Source organism: Anas platyrhynchos, chromosome 3, assembly GCF_047663525.1.
Source record: "Anas platyrhynchos isolate ZD024472 breed Pekin duck chromosome 3, IASCAAS_PekinDuck_T2T, whole genome shotgun sequence".
Taxonomy (NCBI): Eukaryota; Metazoa; Chordata; class Aves; order Anseriformes; family Anatidae; genus Anas; species Anas platyrhynchos.
Genome location: NC_092589.1, coordinates 99,072,294 through 99,090,015, shown reverse-complemented (window position 1 = coordinate 99,090,015; position 17,722 = coordinate 99,072,294). Strand labels below are relative to the sequence as shown.

The following is a 17,722-nucleotide window of genomic DNA, read 5'->3' as shown; positions in this document are numbered from 1 at the left end:
TTCTTATAGCAAGCACTGAAAGATCTTAATTGCCACTTAGTGACTTTGGTCTTGATCCCCTTCTTGTATATGTGAATTGAAAATGGATCTTGTTGTTTTCAATATTTTGGACATTAATTAATTGCTTACTTATTAGATGTTGCTGACTTACTATTTATGTCATTATGAGCCCAATCATGAGGTGTGATTACGTGTGCCATATATTCCCAGACATGTTATCCTTATTTCCATACATAATAAGAGAATGTGATTGTTTCTTTATGTTTGTCACAAAGACTTGTCAGAGTTCCCTTCCCTTCCCTTCCCTTCCCTTCCCTTCCCTTCCCTTCCCTTCCCTTCCCTTCCCTTCCCTTCCCTTCCCTTCCCTTCCCTTCCCTTCCCTTCCCTTCCCTTCCCTTCCCTTCCCTTCCCTTCCCTTCCCTTCCCTTCCCTTCCCTTCCCTTCCCTTCCCTTCCCTTCCCTTCCCTTCCCTTCCCTTCCCTTCCCTTCCCTTCCCTTCCCTTCCCTCATTCTATATGCAGTCATGTCACCAGACAAAACCCTACAGGGTTGCTCACCACCAGAGCAGGGCATCACCACTGAGCCCATGCTCACCAGCTCTGCAGACCAATGTTGCTCCTCTACCTCTTCTGGATGTGTCTGAGCACCACCATGGTGCTGTGTGATGATAGCATCCATGCTTCTGCCTTGGAGCTGCCAGATGTAAATCTATGAACCCTACAGGCATCAAACCTCCATTTTAGTTGGTAGTAATCAGGGACCATCAGTCTCTCAGAATTGTGAGCTTTGGGTATGTTTTTTTTTTTTTTTCTCTGCTTGTATATGCTTCTGATTATTAATTTCTCCTATTTTACCCACAAGAAGCAGAGAAAACTCTCTTGGGTTGACTGGTGACATTACGGAGATGGAAACAGTGAGTAGCAGTTGGGCTTTCTTTAAGCCTGTGTTAATAGGCTTTTTATATATTTGCTATGTTTTAACATATTGCAGCCGTGTTCTTCAAAATCCAGGGAGTTCTTAAGGAGGCAACGGGGAGGCTCATTTTACAGCCTGAGGCACCAAGGGAATCTCATATCTCTAATATGATTCTGGAGTTTATGGCTCCTCACAGGTCTTCTAAGTTACTAATTATTTTAAAAATTCAACCATTTCTAAACAAAATGTTTAAACTGTTTTCTCACATTAAACAGATTTCCATGTGCTAGGTGTTGCTGGGAAAAGAAACCCCACTTTTATTGAAACTGCTTTATTTAGAAGTAAGGTCTATCTTTTATAAAAATACAGCTCAAAACTGCATATGGGATAGGGCTTTTCTTCCACCCTTATATCATGCCCTTATTGCTTATTATGCTGACTTCAGTTTTGGGAGAATCACTTGGTTAGTGCTAAATATAGCATTGCATCTGCCCTTAAATGGGAGTGAAGGGGCAGTAGCCTTCAGAGAGGGGAATTATTTTTATTTTCCTCAGCCAGAGTTTGCTAAGCCGGGAAAGGCTGGTCTTCGTCTCTGCTTTGCAATATTTCTATATCCTTGGTAAGTCCCTTCTTTATATAGCTTGTTCTAGTTCAGACCAAGTGGGGATTATGGAGAAAGTGTTGGGTGCTTTTCTGTGCAAAATGAATTATTATTCCTCTTCCTTGGGGAGAACCAGCATTAAGAGGGATACAGATTAATTGATGAAAAGACAAACAAAAAGGAAAGTGTTTTATTTTGTGCATGGTCAGTTTTATTTTATTGCATATTACATTTCCTCTTTTTTTTTTTTTTTTTTTTTTTTTTCTTTTTCCTGCTTTTACAGAACTACGTTATACCAATCTCCAGTTCTATTGGCCAATGTGCTTTCACAGTTGCATGTATATTGACAGTGACACTTTTTTTTTTGTGGGTTTATGCTGTATGAAGAGATAAAGCATGATATTTGTGAAGTCTGTGCACAAATAATTAAGCATAGAATACATTCTATAGTAGCTGGCAAAGCTATTTGGTGTGCTGAAGAACAGAATGTAGCTGGGACAGAAAGTTCTACTTTTTGTCTATCCTACTTTTCAATACATCTTCAGAAGACACTTTTCTGGTGTCTGTATTGCTTTAGGCTACGTGATGTGTTCTGTGCCACATGAAGATTCCAGCTAAATACCACTGATAGAGTCCTGTTCATGCTCTTGAATCTTTGCCTGTGGGTTGATAATACCTGCAAGCCAATGAAAATATCATAATGAGAGATAATAAAGCTTGGGATGATGGGAAGTGACTGACTTTCACTATCTCACTGTCTCACACTCCTTGTTGTCCAGCTGAAGACATGTAGTACACTAGCCCAGTAAAAGGAAATCTTAAAACTTTATTGGAACTTGTTGCAACTCTTTTGTATTTGGAGCGTTAGGATGGCAAAATGTCAGGTCAATGTGGCCAAATTCAGACTCATTTAATTCCCAGTGAAATAACATTACGAATTGATAAGAAAGTACCTACATCAGTGGGTTAAATGGATGGTTCTCTTTAAATGTTCGTTCTCTCTAGGTTATATGTTGATTAGATGATGAGGATGGGATCTCAACTCCCTTCCATTGTGAGAGTTGTGGAAAAGCCAAAATTATGTATTTTTTTTTAGACTAGCAAGCATGCAAGAACTGGTACTCCTCTGCACTGCAGTGACTTCACTGGAGAGAAGGGTACGCAGGGGAACAGAGCCATGTCTCTGCCTCCTATCTACATGCTGCAGAGAATAGCTGGGGGTTAACTCCATCAGTGGTTACAGCTGTGACCATCAGCACGCACCATATATGCCAAATCATCTCCACACTAACTTAGAAGGTGAAACAAACCATTCAGAGACTGTTACAAGGTCAAGGTTCACATTCTAAGTAATCATATATGTGCTATATATACCTGTAATATACCTGTATGTCTTTGCAAGCAGGTTTATTTTGTGAGTTGTTAAATGTCTGCTTATTCAAAACATATTAATTTATTAACAAAAATAGACATATGTGATGTGAAAATGTTGCTTTGTTGGACATTCAGTTGTCTAGAAATCAGTGAGAGAATTCTTTTTTTAGGTTTAATGAGGCAAGTAATGTCTAGTTCTGGAGATTACTTGAACCTGTTGCTGTTGTCCACAAGATTTTTGTTTAAAACCAGTTTTTAGGCTAACACTATTTCCAGACAAAGGAGGTGTGATCAGTAAAATATGATGCAATGATGTAGATAAAGACAAGACAAGGAAAGAAAAGACAAGGAGTCTCAGAGCTTGATGACTAATGTCTGGAATTCCATATGGTTTAAGCGTTGGAAATTCCATATGCTTTTTTAATTTCAGAAGCATTTGTATTCTGTTGTCAAAAAAAAAAAAAGAAACTGAATTTTTATTATGGAGAAACAAAATAACTTCAATGCGAAAGACAAGTGTTTGGAAATGACAGTAGATATTTTTCTTTTTAGTTCATCCTTTTTGATACACAGAGCTTAATTTCCTGTATAAGATCTAAAAACACACATACAGAGATAAAAGACTGAACAGAAATATTAGCATTTTAGAAGTTTATTACTGAAATGAGGAAGATGCTACCAGACCCTTTACATACTATTCTGTTTTAGACTGCAGTGTCTAGGAGCCACATAATGATTCATGCAGGCTTTACAAGATTTCCACCAAAGTGAATTTCCTGGGGGAAAATGTTCTTATGTATCTGTTGTAATTTCTACAGGATTGATATAACCATCTGGAAAGGACCATATGTTTTCTGAGGTAGAGCGATAATTCTTTAAAAAGGTCATTAGAAGCAACTGATGACTGGGAGGTGTTTTTTATTTTATTTTTATTTTTTAATCTTCTGTTGTGACATATAGGTAGTATGGAATTAAATATATTTTATCACATAAATATCATGGACTTTAATGTATGATGGGCATATAAGTTGAAAAACCAGAGCTTCCAAAAAAACTTCGAGTGATGTGGAGAACAGGAAGCAGAACCACAGACAGATAGAGGGACCAGCTCCTACGTCATGGGGAAAATCAGGACAAACTCTTGATTCAGTGTAAAAGTTCAAAGACATTTAAGAAAGATGAGATGCAGAGGAAGATCAGGAATGAGGATGTGCATTTAGGAGCAGGATGTACTGATCTTTCAGCCAGAATGAGGAAGATAGGCTACGTGAGGGCAGAACCTAAGAAACATTTTTGGCACTTGCAGATGGACAAGGACAGAGATCAGCAAAGAAAGTGCAAGTTCCATGGTATAACATTGGCAGGTCAGGCAGAGAAAGTACATGCTGTATAGTGCACCTCTCATGACAGGAGCCTCCTGAATGTACGAATGCAAGTTTTCTATCTATGGTGAGCACAACCATGTTCTCTTTCCCATGGCATTTGTCAATCCCATCCATCAATTTACTTGGTGGTGTGCCTGCTCTCTGAGGCTAGGTGAATGATCATGCTAGAATTTACTGCCTGTCCTTTAAATCTTAAATTAACTCACTTATCAAACTAACAATGTCTCTATATCAGACCCTTGGCTTCCAGCTCAAGAATGTGGCCCCCTGTCACATGGTCCTAGATTATTGCTTTCTATTCAGGTTAGTATTACTATGGCTTGAAGCTATGCATATCCTGGCCTGGGAACTCTGCCCTCTACTTGTAAGTTTTACACTTTTATTCATGCACATAAATTGTCATATACATGCTACTAAATGTGAAGAAACATATATTTGTGTAAACTAGTCTAATTTACCTGTGTTTTATATCATTAATCTTTAAGGGCATTTTAGTTGGCCTAATATTTTTGTTTGCATTTAATAGTCCTCTGAGTGGTTTATACAGCACACAGATTAGTGCATTTTAGGTCCTGCTGATGTCAGGACCACCATTTACAATCACAGAGATATATAGGAATTAAAAATAAAAATGTAGGAGTACAACTGTGCTATGTTCCACCAAAAGACTGAAGGTGAGAAACTAAATTTGTGAGGAACATCCTAAAAAATCCTTGGCCTGTAACTCTAGATCTTTTTATTGAAATCCAGGGAAGTTAATAGGATCTGCATGGATGGATTCAAATTTTTTTATTTTTATTTTTTGTGACACACAGACCATATATTTCAGTTCACTCTTGCAGTCACATTCTAGCAGAACTTGGTGACCAAAACTTGATATTTGCTTTTTAATTCGTTAGAATTATTCAAACAATTAAATTGTCTTTCTTTTGTTTATGATCTTTTCTGTAACGTTTTTATGGAATTTTTAAATTCTCATTGGGAAATTGATTTTTTTTCTTTTCCCCTGATGCCTCTATCAGAGCATTGCCTCCATCTTGCTATTGGGTCAGTTCCACCAATTGACATGCCAGCATTAAGTATGTCTCCAGCCACTGCCAGTAATAAAATCTTGATTTACCCAAGTCAGTAACTTCAGTGGGGCTAAGCTGTCATCTGCATATCCTGTTACCTAACTCTTTTACTGACAAGTTGAATAAATATTGTGATATGTTTCAAACATCTCACATAAATGTATATTAACAGAAAACTGGAAAACCAGTCAACATCTTGTTCCTAGGAAGACAATAGACACTTCTCTTATCCCAAACTCGATACCCTATGGTATTTGTAGACTCTGCTAAAGCTGTTTTTACAGTGGGTCTGTGATTTTTCTTTTCCTATACTCATTGTTGCATCTCTGTTAAGTATTAAATACATACTCTGCAAGCATCATTGTAATTAACTGATGATTATTACATTTGGAACTGTTGCCAGGCAGCTCCCCTCTGTGTTAACAGAAGGCAAAATGAGTCTGGCTGCTAACAAGCTCAGTTAATTGCTTGCATGGAGGCTGGGAGCAAAGGGCTATGCCTGTTTCTATTCTATAGTTGTTTGGGTAAATGCGAAGAACATCTGAACCTAAATTTTAAGAAACCGTGGGTGCTGATTAATAGAAGAAGATACACTAGTTAAAATGTAAGTTTTACATTCAGTGGAAGAGGCTGAACTGTAAATGGCTAAGATATTTTATCAGAAATGAAAATAACCCAGACTGTGATCCATCCAGACACAGGCATTACTCTGCAACCTTTATACATCAGATCTTAGGGGCAGTTATATACACAGCAACACATAAATTGCATCTTGATAAATTCATAGAATTGTTTAACTGGACCACACGTAAACATGAGTAGCTCTTAACAGCTGAGTCAGCTATATCCATGGGTTTGCCATTTGCACCTTCATTTAAGTGAAAGGGCTTATTAAAAATAGAACAGAAGGAACATTATACCATTAACTGTCTGGTTAACATACAAACTTAGGGGAAAGTCAAAGGTAATGTACACAATAGTCACACTGTTAGACTGCAGGAAGAAAATAAGTATTAGATCTCTGCAGGCATCATGTCATGTACAGATACCAAAATTAGGAGAAGTCAGAGCTGTGTCTGTGTAACCATTTACGTAGCCATGAAAATGTGTTGCTCATATAAGGAGTTAAATAGGATCATGTCAGCTCAATATTGCACACCTCTGCAAGGTATTGAACCATGGTATACTCATTTGGATGATGTTAACTTTCTTATTCCTCTAGAAATGTGGTAATATATTTCTTTAATGCCTATTTCTAATGTTGTCAACCTGCTTTATTTTTGTCTTGCAGTGCCTGGTATTTTGCCTAAAGTTCTCATTCCTGCACACTCGTGACTTAAAGCTCTCATATCTCTTTAAAAAGGATTGAAAAGGTAACTAACTATAGGCTGTGCAGAAGGTGCAGCTGTCAGGTGGTAAATTATAAAACCTCACCTCCAAATCTTACGTCTTTTTTTTTTTTTTTCCCCTAAGATGTTTCTGCAATTAACTATACCTCCTAAATATATCTGAATATACCTGCAGAGAGATTTTTCTTGGAAAAGTAAGACTAGCTGATGTGAGAATGTCATGACATGGGGGCATCAGATTCAGCTTTTGAATACCTGAAACAAACTATCAGACACAGCTGGAATTTATAATTGTATATGCTGGAAATAGTGTATTTGCAGATAATTTACCATATTTTAACTTTCAATTTCTTAGACTTAAAAGCGTGTTTGTTTGCTTTTAATTAATTAGGCGTGATTTTGAAGGGTTCAGGCAAAATTGCCAAATAAACACATAAAAAGGAGGGATTTACTAAACTTATAATCGCAGTTTTTCAATGAATCATCTTATGTGCTTCTTCCTAAAAGCATGATATAAGAAATCTAGCATTCATTTTTCAAGAATAAATTGTTGCAACAAAATGTACAAAATGATTATTCCTGCATGTACAGTCTGGCTAGTAGTACAATTAGGAGAAACATTTAAAAGTCACATTAATTTTAAATGCAAAATTATTGATGATATCCATGATTTCTAACAATTTTATATCTGCTTTCCTATTCTTAGATGGAGATTTTGCAAATGATTTTTCAAAACCTGAGATAATTTCTGTTACCTGACAGAAAACATCACTGCTTTCAGCATAAGTAATAAACATTTAAAATACTATTTGCAGCAGTATTTTACTGAACTAAATTGATTGCATGTACTTTTTATGTAGTAAAAAGATGAATAAAACAAACAAAAAAAATGCTTGAAATTTGAAAGTTGACAATCAAGTGGTGACTGAGTTTCTTTAATTTTGAATTAGATCTCATTTTACCAGAAACACGTTTTCCTGAAATAGTTATTCCTCTAGTTTTAAACTGTGTACTACTCATTTTTCTCCCTAAAGCATGTATACCTATCCAGGTATACAATAGGAAAAAGAACACAGATTTGAATTGGTCAGTATCAGAACCTTTGAAATTGATTAAGGGGGGTTCACATTGTATTACAATGAGTTTATAAGATTTCTGTTCAAATTCTATTGAGCTTTCATTTTATATGTGTCATAAAACTGCCTACTTCTGGGGCTTTTTATGACAAATGCAGACATTTGGTGTGGTTCTGAGGCTTTCACTCAGGCAAGTTCCTCTCAGCAGGGCACATGGCCAGGCAGGGAAGTGCTGTGGGGAACTGAAGCAGGGGCTGAGGCCTGGGGGCTGACATCCAGGGCCATGGAGAAGGCCTTGGGAGGGCTAAGCAGGGTCAGTCAGGTCCATTACTGCCCCTGGGCCTTGGAACCCTCTTAATGTGTCCTTTGGGTGAGCTAGTGGTGCTTTACTTTTGAGGTGGGTCCCAGGCTCCCCTCTGTCTGTGCCCCAGCAGAGTTGCCTGGCAAAAACCCACATAATAGGTGGGGCATTTCCCTTATGTTTCAGGAAGAAATCAGATGTTTTGTGAATCTGCCTAACTAAAAACTTTAGGATTTGGCGCAAGCTGCTTTATAGACTTTATGAATGGAAATCGCTTCTGTTGTTACCAAAGTGCAGCCATTTCTTGGGGAAAGTGTTGGCTGTTCATTTGCCTATTGGAGTCACTCACAGCCATTTAGACCAAGGGCCCCATATCCAAATGATTATGCAAACGGGACTGACGGAAGCAGATCGTAGTTACACAAGCTGGTACCTACTCAGGACATGGCTGGTAGCATTACCAACTTTTGTGAAAAGTTTCTAATGAGTGTAAAATTCCTAATGAGTGAAAAATTCCTAATGAGTGTAAAGGGATGTGGACACCTCTGCCTTCTAACACTATAGTAGGGAATTTGCTTCTCTCTGACAGTGGGAGAAATTATGAATGAGGACAACCAGAATGATTGGAGGTCTAGAAAAATCATGAGAAACAATTGAAAAACCTAGCTTTGTTTAGTTTAAATAAGAGAGCTGAAAGATGTTAAAAAAAAATCTTCAAACCTTCAACAGGCTGCTACAAAAGTGGATGGATATAGTCTATTTTGTGTTGTCATGGTGAACTGGACTAGAAGCAGTGAGTGCAAATTGCAACAAGGACAAAGCAAAACGTTTGAAGAGCAGAGAGATGAAATATCTAGAAAATGCCCCCCAAACTGTCAAATTTCTGTCCCTGGAAACTTCTGAAGAGGTGTTAAGTGACAACATGAAGGGAAAAATGATCCAACAATTTACCTTCTAGTTCTATCATCTGTAATTCCTTGACTTACTGTGTGGCTAAGATACAGTCTGAGATGTGCATATGTATAATTGATGTCTCTATTTGTCACAAAGTGATGAAATTTTATACATTTGTTCCTGTACACACGTATATGTATGTATGTGAAAATATCAAACCTAAATGTCTGAAACATATGGCTGAATGTGATTTCCCTGCAGGAACTGCTGATTGTAACAAACTGAAGCATGTCATCACTAGCAGTGCCATTTTACCAGAGAAGGCACAAACACTTTGATCAGTCCTATCGCAATATTCAGACAAGATATGTACTTGAGGAATATGCAGCAAGAAAGTGAGTACTGTGTATTTCACATATGTAACATAGAGATGCTTCTATTTTGGATAAATAGTTCTTAGACTCAAGATATTTACATCCTCCTCTCTCCAGTTTGTGACATACTCAGAATGGTAGCCTTCCAAGTCCTTCCACAGGGATGCTACTTATCAGTATTCTACCAGCACAGCTAGACTTTCTAGCTATGCAGCAACAGATCCTTGGATCTGAGATGGATCTGAGAATTCATTCTGTTTACTACCTCCAACTTGGAATTTCCTTTTTTTAGGCTCTGATTGAAGCTCAATCTGACTTAAGAAAAATTGCCATGAAATTAATTGGAAATCATAGAAGCATAATATCCCTTATTCCATATGGCATGAGGATATTCCTTCTCCTAAATTTGGCTATTCCTACTCCTGAATTTAGCTATTTCTAATTATGGTGGCTTTTTTTTTTTTTTTTTTTTTTCTTTCTTTCTCTCCTTTTTCCCCTCCAAAACAAAACAACAAAACATTTTCAATTCCTGTTATGTGAAATCTCAGAGTTTTAGTAACAAGATACATTTTTTTTTTTTTTTTATCTTGAAGCCTGGAATATTGAATCTTTGTTGCTTAAAAATCACTGTGCTCCCTCCTCAGTAATTACGATGCCTAGCTAACTGTCCAGCTTGTCCAGATTCCCTTCTGAAAGAAGGGAGTTTGAGGAAGGTTATATGAAGTAGAGAGGCAGGAATATTTAGAAATAGACAGTATTATAAGGATTCTGCCTTGTTTCTTAGATGACCTGGTCCCTCATGATTCGCTGTACAGTGAATAGCACTTGAAAGATTGGAGACTAAGTATAAATTTAATAGAACTGAATGAAGTAAAATGCCTAACGATCCCCAACGACAAATGATAGGCATTAGGCCTCTGAAGGACAAGTGAGAATCAGAGCTACTAGGGCACTAGCATAAACTAGCATTCTTACTGAACAGTGGTCAGTCATGGAATTCAGCTCATTTAAAGTAATTTCTTTGACTTTAGTGAGTTCATGTTTTACCAGATTTGCTAGGTTATAACAGTGTCTTTTATATTTGAAGGGCTGCTTCTAGACAGGCTGCTTATTATGAATCATCTGGCTTGGGAAAAACAACATGTAGACTCTGTGCCAGGAGGGCACGCACCTTGGCTCATGAAACAATGCAAGAATCCAGGAAAAGGTAAAGCTTTGACCTGTGTAGTGGTTCTGGTCCCATTTAGGATCTCTCTTTTGCCAGGGCTCTTTTCAAAGTTGGCAAGACTGGAGTCTTCTCTGTCACTGTTCTTCACTAATCTATTTTGGCTGGAATACTAAATGACTGAGTGTCACTTTCAGTCTTATATTTCAGCCCAGAGTTGTTCCCTCTAATCCCTAGCCTGACCCTTGAAAACAGCTTTAATACCAAAAGAAATTAGTATCTGCCTAGGATCCCAAACATTTTCAAACAGATCTACTACACTATTACTGCATTTCTGGATTGGGTCAATTTAAACATTGAGTTCTTTCCATAATACCAAGAGGGCTTATCACCATGTCTCAATTACAGACTTGATATGAAGTCTTAGAGTAAATGTGCTGACAGAAATATTAGAGTTAGTGAATTTGACTGTTTCTGCTCTGCCATGCTTTACAGTGACTTTAACAAAGGCAGAGAATATGTGTTGCAAGAATAAATTCTACCATCTTTATAGAAAATATATCAAGGGAATCATACAGATACATAGGGTTCTAGTACTTTGACTGTTTTGAAGGATATACCCTGGAAGTGGAATGTTCCAGGAAAATCAAACTCATTCGCATAATATATTATTTTTTAAATTGTCTTAAATTTTATCAATATAAAATTATACATGGCAGAATAAGGCTGGTGTTCAAAGTACATTGAAATGGCAAAAATAAATACTTAAAAAAATGCCAGAGAAATCACAGCTTGATCGCTGAAGTTCATGTAAGTCTTCTCATTTGCTTTGCTACATGTCGGGTTATAATTTGAGAGTCTATAATGACAGTCGTATTAGAAATTTCTTGTAGTCAGCTCCTTACTTTCTTGCTGTTTTCAAGGCAGAGTACCATAAGTTGTTTATAGAGTCATCCAGAACAAAGGAGCCTGAGCTAGCTCCTCCTAAAAATATTGATTAACTTTTTATAAGAATTGCTTCCTCACAGTTTCCTGAAGTGGCTCACTAAGCCTTTTACAACCCAGAGATTGCTCAAAAGGTTGTCTTGGCCTACCAGTTTTTGCATCACTTCCCATTCACTCCTGTCCCAGGACAGCTTTTGCGAACTCTTTAGTCTGTATCTTTCAGGTGAGGTCAACTGATGCAGCCCATGGAGCTAGCAGTGTTTCTCATGTGCTAGAGCCAAAGGCATATCAAAACCAAGGCCCAACACTTATCACAGTGTGACGTAGGCACATAACATGCCTTCACTCAACTGCCTTGTTGCATCTATGGGGAGGAAAGTTAGGGGCCAGAAGGAAGCCAACTAGGTTCTTGATCGCGATTACCAAAGGACAAAGACTATGGGGTGCCAGGTCAGTGTCACCATGCTAGTTTCCAAGAGCTATGGGGCTATGGCACCATATATACGGGGGGGAAGACTGTGAAGGAAAATTCATATTTATCTGATATGCAGATTAGGATAGGCAGATAGACTCCAAGAATAATTCCTAAACTAGATTTTATATCCTGATGATATTGTTTCAGAACCCTCAGCTGCCTAATGTGTATGAGCGATAATCTTAAAGCTTCATGTTGATTACTCTTATCTGATATTTTTTCATGTTCTACAGGACTCATGAACAAAAGTCTCATGCTAGTGAAGAGAAAAGAATCCGGTTTGCCAGTGAGTTGTCAGCTTTGGAAAAAGAGATTCACACAGCCAGGCACCGTGCTAGGGAACAACTGGATAGACTTGCTATACAAAGGATGGTACAGTACTCAAGTTTTTTTGTTCCTATGCGAGCACAATTATAAGATATACTAAAATGTCTGTGTTTCAAATATTGTTAGGGATTTAGCATCTTTTAATCTTGTGGATTTAAAATTAAATCTTCTATCCCCTTTGAGTCTGGTGCTAAATGCTTCCTTTCTACGTCTGCTTTTGTTGTTTTGCCTTTTTTAATAGGTAGAAGAAAATATGGCTATGGAAAGACATGCTGTTGAGGAAAGAATAAGTCGAGCTCCTGAAATCCTAGTGCGCCTGAGGTCTCACACTGTCTGGGAGAAGATGTCTGTGAGTCTTTGCTTCACTGTACAAGGATTTCCTACCCCTGTTGTACAATGGTAAGAGACTGGACTTATCCAGGCCTCTAAAAATGTTGTTAATCTTTTTCCATTTGGAAGCTATGGCATAACTGATAAGTGTTGCATACATAATGGCTATGTTAAAACCCCTTTTTAATCCTCATATATGTGCTGGATTGTAGCACTCGATACCACAGTGGAAGGAGTGGGAGGAAAGCTTGATGAATGGCCCTGTGCACTGTGAGAAGCAGAGCTGAATATTTCAGAAGGCAGTCTGTGGAAGGCATTCCAGTCTTTTTGGACATTCATTTTTCCTGAAAATGAAGTAGCAAAAATCCCAATACACAAAGCTCACAGGCTACTTGCTAAGCCTGGGTAAACTTGCACAGCACCATTGCTGTCATAGACAATTGTTTTCACAGACTGCTTGTGTGTTCACTTTGCGTCAGCCCCTGTTGAGGTGGAAAGTCACGTAATAGCCCTGAAGCTGTGTAAGCACCATCCTATATATATATGGGACGTCCACAGAGCAGACTGTGAATAACTAACCTGAGGCACTATTCTGTTGCTGTTTCCTTTTTTGAGCTGAAGTGCTTTATTGTGATCAAAGTTTATTTCCCATCTTATGTCATGGCTAGTGGACTGGAAAGTTCAAAGTCACGTCCTGCCTTCTCTCTACTGCCAGCTTTTCTGGTTTGGGTGCACATCTCTTTCCACTGCAGTGGTGACTCTCCTTCACTTTCACGGCCCAATGTGTATCTATCCATACATACTGGAAAGTACACAGGTAGAGAAAATTTATAAATATGCAACTCAGATGGTAATAAATTATACCTCTGAGTAAAAATCAACTGAATTATTACAGTGAATAGAAGCTGCTTATTAGTTCTTTTTTTTTTTTTCTTGATTGTCAGGTACAAAAATGAGGAATTGATTACACCTGCAAGTGATCCAGCAAAGTACAGAGTTGAAAGCAAATATGGAGTACACGTGTTGCATATAAATAGGTAGGTTATTCTGATGAATTCAACAAATTTTTATTCTCTACACAAAATATTTTATATCAAATACAATAAAACAACCATACAAATGCTGCAAGAGAGTTGTTAAATTCAACACACTTCTCTGTTGTTCTCACACTTAAGCTATAGAAGGTTCACTAAGTAGGTGGATATTAGATCAGGAAAATGAAATGAAAATGAAAAATTAGGTGTTTCTATTATTTAGCTCCAGCAATATACAAGAAGATAGTAAGATAGAGGTAAGTAGCTGACATAAGTAGTTCCTTTTTTATTAGAATTTTATTTTCTTGGCAAAGTGGAAAGTTGTCTGTATATTTTATGATCTTGTCATGATGAAACTACTTAAGGTAATCAGAAATTTAACTGTTCGTGGCAAAGATACCCAATCATCAATTTTTGTTTTATTACATGTTAGGATCAGTTTCCTTTTGATCTAGACTTGTTTTTTCTCCAAAAACTAATGACGTTTTAGTTAAAGAAAAGAAAATATATAATTTAATTAATTTTATTTTTTATGATGATGTTAATCTTGCAGTATAGAAAATACCTGTGTTGCAGTATAGAAAATGCCAGCTTCCTAAAACTAATACTAGATTTTCTTAAACACTGAAATATCACTTGTTACCTATGACTAGATTTAAAAAAAATAAAAATATCCAAATTAAAATGAGGACATAACAGTGGTATTCAAAAAGAAAAATTAACATCTAGAGAAGAGACGCGCAAAAAAGATGTTTTTAATTTCTCCAGAACATGAGTATCAGCTGTATTCACATAGCTGGAATCTTTGTGGCTAACACTTGTCTAGCCAAACATTCATCTTCTACCTTGTCTTCATGTGTCAGTAGTGGAAGCAGCCCTGAGCACAGCCCTGTGGCATTAGTACAGAAAATAAGAGTGGCATTCTGTCTGCTTTTGGGAAGCACTACATGGCTTTGTTATCCTGAAATGAAGTCCATCTTGATTCTAGCATCCCATTTGCTAGCATTACACTGGAACAGGCTGCCCAGATTGGTTGTGGAGTCTCCTTCTCTGAATATATTCGAGACCCGTCTGGACACCTAGCCTGCTGTAGGGAACCCACTTTGGCAGGGGGGTTGGACCAAATGATCTCTTGAGGTCCCTTCCAACCCCTACAATTCTGGTTCTGTGATTCACCTTTCCATAGCTCAGGATGGGAGAAGCGTATTCCTGTACGGAAGTTCTCAGCCAGAAACACTCTGTTGTTGCTTCCTAAGGGATACTTCTCAGAGACTAGTAGTACTTACAGGTACCTCTGAGATAAGTACTGAGTACTTACGAGTACTTACAGGTACCTCAAAGTCTTCAACTTCCAGGACATGAGTAACTTGCTGACTGCTCTTTGTATCTGTGAGATATCTCAACACAGCTGTTTTTATCCCACTAGCGTTACTTTTGTAATACTCCTCTTCCTTACAGCAGGGAAAAAGGGAAATGATGTATGGATGTGAGTGACTGAGGAGATGGATGAAATTTAGGTTATTTCTTGCCAATCAATGATTGTTCTTGTGTTTATCTTCCTTGGTTAGTGTTCTAAAGTGGCTACTTGGTGAGTCTTGGTGCTTGATACATAACATAGTTCCCTTTTGTGACATTCTGGGAGTAAATGGCTTTTTGAAGAAATGAGGATTAGTGTGGATGGTGCTTTCTGAGCATCAGTAACCATCAGACTGAAGGGTGCTATTGTCTTATAACATCTTGGAGCTTTTTTCTTTCTTTTGCTGGTTATCAGTCATGTAGATGCCATTCACAATCAGCTTTGGGATTATTCAGACATACCTTAGAGTGATTTATTGGCACCCACTCTGGTTCCCACATACACTTATCATCATCCACTGTTTACTAGGTGCAGATCTGTATGTATTCGTACATGGTCCCTTATGTTCAACCAAGCTGGCCTCTTCAGATACTGTTGCTGTGTTTCTCTTTCATTCTATCTGGTAGTGTGGTCTTTTTGGCTGCTAGTTGCTTCTCTCTGACAGGTCTCCCTTCTCCACTTGGAGAACTGGACATTGGAGAATTATAGACCCTATAGACCTATGATAAATTTACCATAGATTTATACAGTTTATTAAATTAAAACAAACAAACAAAAATATAAGCTTGAATATAGATCTTTTTTACTAACCTATTTTATTTCAAAATTTGACCATCAACTGTATTGTGCTTCCCAAAAGATGGCAAATCAGCTTGCAGGACATGGAAGAATGTTTTGATAGTGTTTTACATTGCTATTATCAGTGGTATTAGTATTAGGCAATGAAATGATATGTATTTGCTTAATACATATATATTATTAATGTTTTAAGGATAAACATGTATCAATTAACTCTGGATCCTCCATAAATATCTCTATGCATGCATATTTGAAGTATTATTTTTTTCCTAGAAGTAGAACAGTTAGGGTTTTCTACCTATCCACTTCTGTGCTCTTCTCAGCTGTTCATACCAAAGTGCTGAGCTGCATGTCATCTGATCCACAGCCACTCAGAACGGCCTTGGAATTTCTTGGCTACCTTTTTAGTGCTTCAGTGAAGCTTAGGGAGTGAACTTTTCCTTCTGATGCAAGTGTGATATTTATTCCTATGAGTATTCCTTGATCCCAGTGGAAAAATTCTTGAGGCACCAAAACTAGAACGTCATTTTGTCATCTTAAAGTAGTAACTGGACACAATTTCATCCATCCCGTTTGCTGTCTTCCAGGGCCCATAAGCCTATACAGTAACCAGATCATTTTCGTTTCACTGTCTCATATTTTTATGATGCTTTGTGCTCAATTTACCACATTTTCTGCATTAATTCAGTGCTATCAATATTGTATAGTGCCACTCTCTTGCTCCTTTTAGGCTCCCTCATCTGGGAGCCTGGGCTCAAGATCTCCAATGTGCAGTAAAAAAGAAGAGGATTTGAAGCTTTTATTACAATTTTTGCACATCTCACAGTTATAGGAGCCTGCACTGAGGTAGTGGTTCATTTCATCTTTCATCTCACTTCTGATAGGTGATTTGGAGGAGACTAAAAGGAATTCTCTCAGGGAAAGCTACTGGTAGCTGAAGCAATTGATACATGCTTGAAAATGTGTGGGTTTGGTCAATACGTTTTCTTTATCCCACCTAATTTAAGCTAGAAATAGGCACATGATCCAAGAAAAGATTTCTGTATTGGAGGTAGTCGAGTATGCCTTGTTTCTCTATAGCATGGCTGAAAAATATTTTATATGTTAGTGTATATCGCAGTACTTAAAATCCTAACATGATGAACTTCTTAGTTGGTGCTACTTCTTTAGCCATGGGTTTGTTTGTTTGTTTCTGTTTGTTTGTTTGTTTGTTTTTCTATGATGCATAGGCAAGTTCTTTCACTGGTATGACAGTTAAGTTGTTCCTTAAATGAATCATTAGGCTTTATGCAACTATGAAGGGCTATATTATGTTTTCTGATATGTTGACTGGGGCATAGAGGGGGCAGCAGTATGCTCCAGTTGTTCCTGACTCCCTGCAATGAGCAGGCAGGTTTGCTGGTGGGAGTTGGATGGTAGAATAAGCAGAGAAGGAAGCTTGATTTTTCCAGAGCTCTGTCAGTGAGATGTGGCTGCACACTGCCACTTGTACAAGGCTCAAAGATTGGCAGTGTTTTATCTTTTATTAGGGCCCTCTCCCTTTCCTGTTTCAGTAAGTCATTGCTTAAATGTTCTAACTGCGGCAAGAAAGGGTTTGTGGCTGCATCAGCAAAAATGTATGGCAAAACCAGCAGAGTGCAGTGTAATACCTGCTGCCAGAAGGCAGAGCTAGCCCCCTAATCAGGCGCTCAGCTCCTAAGCACTGTCAGCATTGCTTTTAAAAAAAAAAAAAAAAAAAAAAAAAAAAAGCTTAAAATGGAATGAGCCTTCTTTTCTAACTATTGTAATTTAACAAATGACACAATACAGTCAGTACAGTGCTATTTTAGTTTGATTAGGAACAAAAGGCTAAAAATGATTTAAAATGGAAATACAGAGAGTGAGGGCTGCCCTTTCTCCTTCTGTGGGGGAAAGCAGGATGGTGTGCAGGCACTGTGGCAAAGGCAGTC

At 37.8% G+C, this 17,722-nt stretch overlaps 1 protein-coding gene across 3 annotated transcripts in view; it reads left to right on the top strand.

Moving 5' to 3' along the window:
• The first annotated feature begins 861 nt into the window (after positions 1 to 861).
• MYOM2 (myomesin 2) overlaps positions 862 to 17,722 on the top strand; it is a 78,447-nt gene continuing 61,586 nt past the window's right edge. For 2 of the 3 annotated variants that reach the window (XM_005012347.6, XM_038176554.2), the window contains exons 1-7: positions 1,386 to 1,534; positions 6,640 to 6,721; positions 9,230 to 9,363; positions 10,430 to 10,549; positions 12,161 to 12,299; positions 12,496 to 12,653; positions 13,529 to 13,621. In XM_005012347.6, the coding sequence (XP_005012404.1) occupies positions 9,257 to 9,363; positions 10,430 to 10,549; positions 12,161 to 12,299; positions 12,496 to 12,653; positions 13,529 to 13,621 (617 nt within the window). In that variant the 5' untranslated portion in view covers positions 1,386 to 1,534; positions 6,640 to 6,721; positions 9,230 to 9,256. Of the gene's footprint in view, positions 914 to 1,385; positions 1,535 to 6,639; positions 6,722 to 9,229; positions 9,364 to 10,429; positions 10,550 to 12,160; positions 12,300 to 12,495; positions 12,654 to 13,528; positions 13,622 to 17,722 lie in introns of those variants that run through there. The other variant, XM_038176556.2, reaches the window with a different exon arrangement.